The following is a 4,646-nucleotide window of genomic DNA, read 5'->3' as shown; positions in this document are numbered from 1 at the left end:
TGGCTGCGCCTAGAAATCCTGTCCATAAAAATTATGAACAGAACCGGAGACAAAGGGCAGCCCTGGCAGAGCCCATCACCCACCGGGAACGAGTCCGACTTATTGCCGGCAATGCGAACCAAGCTCTTGTAACGGTTGTATAGGGATCGAATGGCCCGTAGCAATGGGCCAGACACCCCATACTCCCGCATATATATATATATATATATTAAAATAAATATATGGTCATTTTGAATTTTATGCTATCAACATGTTTCGAAATAGGTGGGGCAATAAATTACTGGAAAAACCGTCACCATTGGGGGGAAAAAGTACTCTATAGAACATCTCATAAAGCAAAGGCATAATAAAATCCCAGAGAGATTCCTTGTTTTCTAAGTAAATATGGGGAGGGGTCCATCGTACTGTTAAAGTCTGTTCTAAACAGAATTGAGGAATTTCACGATCTATGGCTACTCAAGAAAAATGTTCACAAAGAACAAAACGGAAAACTTAATGGGAATGAGACAGCAACCAGCCAGTCTGATTGGTCAGTGAATTGTCAGAGTTATACAAATGGAAGTTAAAACTCTTCCATCCAAAGAGAAAATATACTGTAACCAAGATCTGAGGACAATGCTGTTGTCTCTGGTATTAAGCTCTTTTAAATGCACTGAGGTGAAGTGCAAACTTTGCCTGGCAGCTGACCAATCAAAATTTTCAATTTCATCAAATCGAAAGAGGAGAAGAACCATCAATCTTGTTAGCAGTGCACATTTCTTCGCCAGCATCCATGATATTATGACGCCAAATCACAACAACAGTTGCATCAAGGCACTTTATATTGTTAGCTAGACCCTACAATAATGCATATAGAGAGAAAACGAACAATCACATGACCCCAATTGGCAACAATGTTTCAGTTTTTCACAAATACACAAACTATTCACCCAGCAGAACTTATCTATTGGACCTTCCTTGCATTCACTAAAGTAATTGCCAACGCTGCTCAGATCCAAAGTATTTACACTATCTTCATCCTGCTCTCTTCCTTCCACTTTTTTACTTTGCTTGATAAACACAATTTAAAACTGTTCTATAAGATACTTTCCAAAAAACTAATTCCTGCGTAGTTGACATCAACAGGTTTGTGGGCATTTTGCACAAATTACAGGGAGGAAGGTCATGAAGTACAAGCGTTTCCCAGCATGCCTCTCTGCCTGCAAAGTTTTTCAGAAAATGTGCTTAATTTAATCAGTAAAATGTGAAATGGCTGAGTAAATATTTGCAGTTGAAATTTAATTCATAAGGAAAATGTATACTGCATTCAAGCAATGTTTGGCTTTGGTTCACAAGATAAAATCTTATGTGTCCAAATTGTGTGAAGCATCCAGTATAATGTAGACGGGGAGGGGCCCACTTTGAAAGACATTTCCACGGGGTGCCTGCTACCTTCTGGGCCCGGCTATCTCACCACATGTTACACCTTTGCACACAACCCTCTCTAAGTTTTCCAACAGCATTGCTAATATGAAAAAAATAAGGCCAGCTAACCTGGCCTGCGAAAACATTCAGCCAATTAAGAAGCAAAACACGAGACAAAGGAGGCCTTGAACTGTTGAGCCGCTGAAACCCTATATCAAGAAGAAATGTTCGACTTTTAAAACTACAGCACCCGGCCTCCCCAGATCACAAAGACTTTGAAAATGTAGCTAAAGTAAGAAGTGATGCAGATCAAATGATCAAAGAAATCTAATTTCTACGTTTCAACATCTGATTTCTTGTCTCTGTATTATTTGTGTACAGTGCACACTAAGAAACATGATGCCCAACACATTAGTAACCTATAGTAACCTAATAAGACATTAGCTACACACATCACTTGCTTAAAAACTGGTGCAAACTGAGAATGCCTGGAGAAGGACACTTACTCCGGTGTGTTGATCCAGATGATATCCAAGTGGCAGTAATACACACACTCCTTGTCTTTGTAAGTGTAACATGTGCACCTCTTGGATCGCCTCCTGGCTAATGGTGGCTCGCAGTCAGAACACGGCTCAACGTGGGAAGCAACAGTGGCGAGATCCTCCACCCCGCCAGGCAGACGTGCGCTCTGCTCGAATGCTTTCACCTCCTTCCTCTGGCTCACATCTTTTTTAAATGAAGAACCTGCAAGATTACAGCATATGAGAGCTTCCTCTCATAGTCTTAACCTGAAACAGCGTTTGGTAAAGCATGGAAAAGCTCTTTATAGATGCATGTATATTACATTTCTGCTTGAAAAGGTTACAAAAGATCCAGATTCTAGAGTAGTTAAAACAAAATATCAAGCATAAATAGTTACATATTTTAGTTTCATAACAGTAATTGGTCAATTCTGTTGAGAGTAGAGTTTGTCTCAGAGAGAAAATATATGTATATATATTTAAAGTCCCAGTCGGAGTCTTTGATGGAACTTTAAATAGTGAATTTCTTGTTTTAGTGATTCAAAACAATAAAAATACCGAACGCGTTGGAGTCACAAAACACCGATGAGTTTTCAAAAGATCTAAGACATAACATGTGCTCACTTTTAGTGGGATTTTTTTGTTTGTTTTAAAAAGGTTAAAACTGTATAGATATCATGACGTCAATTGCAATGTTATAATAATAATCGGTATAATCTTATACCGATGATTTCAGTCTAATTGCATGTTTTATCTATCTGTTGTGACCTGTCAGTCACTGCTGCACAATAACGCACACCAGCTGGTCTGTGTGACCATTGCTTCATTAAAACACAAACACAACAAGGACCGACCACTACTCACCGTTGGTCAAAGATGCTGTCACCACGATTAGAAACAAAACTCCCACATCAAGCGATGATGATGCGTTAGCCATCACACGTCAAACATTAGAAATGAATAATCAACTTAAAAACAAACAAACGAAAAAGTCGAAATGTGAGAACAGGTGAATGAAAACGTCCGAAATTCTCGAGTATCTTATCTCAGTGAAGCGAGTCAAAGATGTCCTCATAGAGCATCATGTGTCTGATACAACTCTGCACCGCTGCGCTTCCACACTCCGTTTGCCTTTTACAGCCACTGGGGTTCGTTATGAGCTGACACCGCTGTGACAAGTGAGCATGGATATCCCGCCAGCTTCCTGAGACACTTTTCAAAATAAAAGACCGTGCTGAACGCTGCTGAAATCAAAGACGCGTTACACCCATGTTTGTGCGCCAACAGCACAAACATGACACAGAGACCCAGTTTAGTGACTCCAAATAGTGGCCTAGCACACAGATATCAAGCAGAGCGACAACTTAGGTTGAGCAGTTTAAGTGGCAAAGTTAGAGAGACAAGGTGGAGAATAGTGGGTGGACAAGGGATGTTGAAGTTGGAGCTGTCAGGTAGGAGGACAAGAAGAAAACCTCAGAGGAGGTTGATGGATGCAGTGAAGGAGGATATGCAGAGGGTTGGTGTGCCAGAGGAGGACGCTGGGGATAGGGCTTATCCTCTTAGTGCAAGAGGCGGGATACACTCTGGACAGTGATGCAGTGATGCTAATCTGATGCAGGGCTTATATATCTGTGTAAATTTCTTAATTATAATTAAGAAATCATATGTGTATTTTGTATTATTGTTTGTGTTGCTTTTATGTTGAAAGTAAGTATTATTCTACCTGTAGTTCTGGTTTGCCAATTTGACGGGGCTGTGCCTGCAGAACATGTGATGCATGAGGGCAGAGGTCAGGATCTCTAAAAGGATGCACTCCCTCACAGGGTTCTCTCAGCCTCGAGCTTCAGGCAGCTGCAGTGCATCAGTATATCATACCTTTGTATTCTACAAGTGAAGCAACTAAGAAAATATAAACAAACTAAGATGGTAAAAAAAACAAACTATGATACAATACAGAGGGTTGGTATGATAGAAATGGATGCTAGGGTGAGATGGAGGCAAATGATCTGCTGTTTCAACCCCTAAAGGTAGCAACGGAAAGAAGATGTGGTTAGTAGGTTTGAATTGTTACAAGCATGATTACTGGCTTTTTTTCATTACAACCTCACTCTCACGTCTCACCCACTAAGTAAAATCATTATCCTTCCTTGCACTACCCTACTACACGTCAGTCACGTATCCTCTGCTCACATTGGTAATCTCAGGTGCTGAATGTGATTGACCTTTTATGGTCTCTGGTTACCACATCACCTTGAATCACTTCCTCTGTGGATGTTTTGTAAGTGATGTCAGCAAAACTTAATTTTCAGTATGTGCCATTAAATACTCTTCCTACTCAGTCAGATCCTGCCTATAAGCACAGAATGATGAATAATATGGTTAATGAATAATTTGACAGTTATTCCCATTTGTTAAGGGTGTGAAGCAGTAGTCAGGACTTAGTCACTGTGAGGAATGATAGAATTGCAGTGAAGTCTGTTATTGTTGTGACATCTCGCTGCAATTCAGGAGGTCAATGTGGGTCTTACATAACTTTAATGTTTCTGGTGCTTTCATGAGACACGTTACCATCAATCTGTCAAGTTTTAATCTTTGATTTCTGTTGATCATGTCTTGACGCATTCTCAATCATCCAGGTAAGTAAACTTCCTGTTAAATCCAGAACTGAATTCAAAATCCTGCTCCTCACATACAAGGTCTTAAATAATCAGGCCCCATCTT

The 4,646-nt window shown here is 40.2% G+C and overlaps 1 protein-coding gene across 2 annotated transcripts in view; it reads right to left on the bottom strand.

The window, feature by feature from the left end:
- LOC102209326 (endothelin-3) overlaps positions 1–3,089 on the bottom strand; it is a 20,386-nt gene extending 17,297 nt beyond the window's left edge. For both annotated transcript variants that reach the window (XM_005726718.1, XM_005726719.2), the window contains exons 1-2: positions 2,790–3,089; positions 1,911–2,148 (exon numbers count right to left, since the gene is read on the bottom strand). In XM_005726718.1, the coding sequence (XP_005726775.1) occupies positions 1,911–2,148; positions 2,790–2,862 (311 nt within the window). In that variant the 5' untranslated portion in view covers positions 2,863–3,089. The remainder of the gene's footprint in view (positions 1–1,910; positions 2,149–2,789) is intronic.
- Between the last annotated feature and the right edge of the window lie 1,557 nt (positions 3,090–4,646).

The sequence above is a fragment of the Pundamilia nyererei genome, unplaced genomic scaffold, assembly GCF_000239375.1.
Source record: "Pundamilia nyererei isolate P.nyererei 1_Seehausen unplaced genomic scaffold, PunNye1.0 scaffold00021, whole genome shotgun sequence".
In the NCBI taxonomy this organism is placed as follows: Eukaryota; Metazoa; Chordata; class Actinopteri; order Cichliformes; family Cichlidae; genus Pundamilia; species Pundamilia nyererei.
Note: the sequence above shows the minus strand (reverse complement) of the source record. Positions and strands in the feature narration are given on the sequence as shown.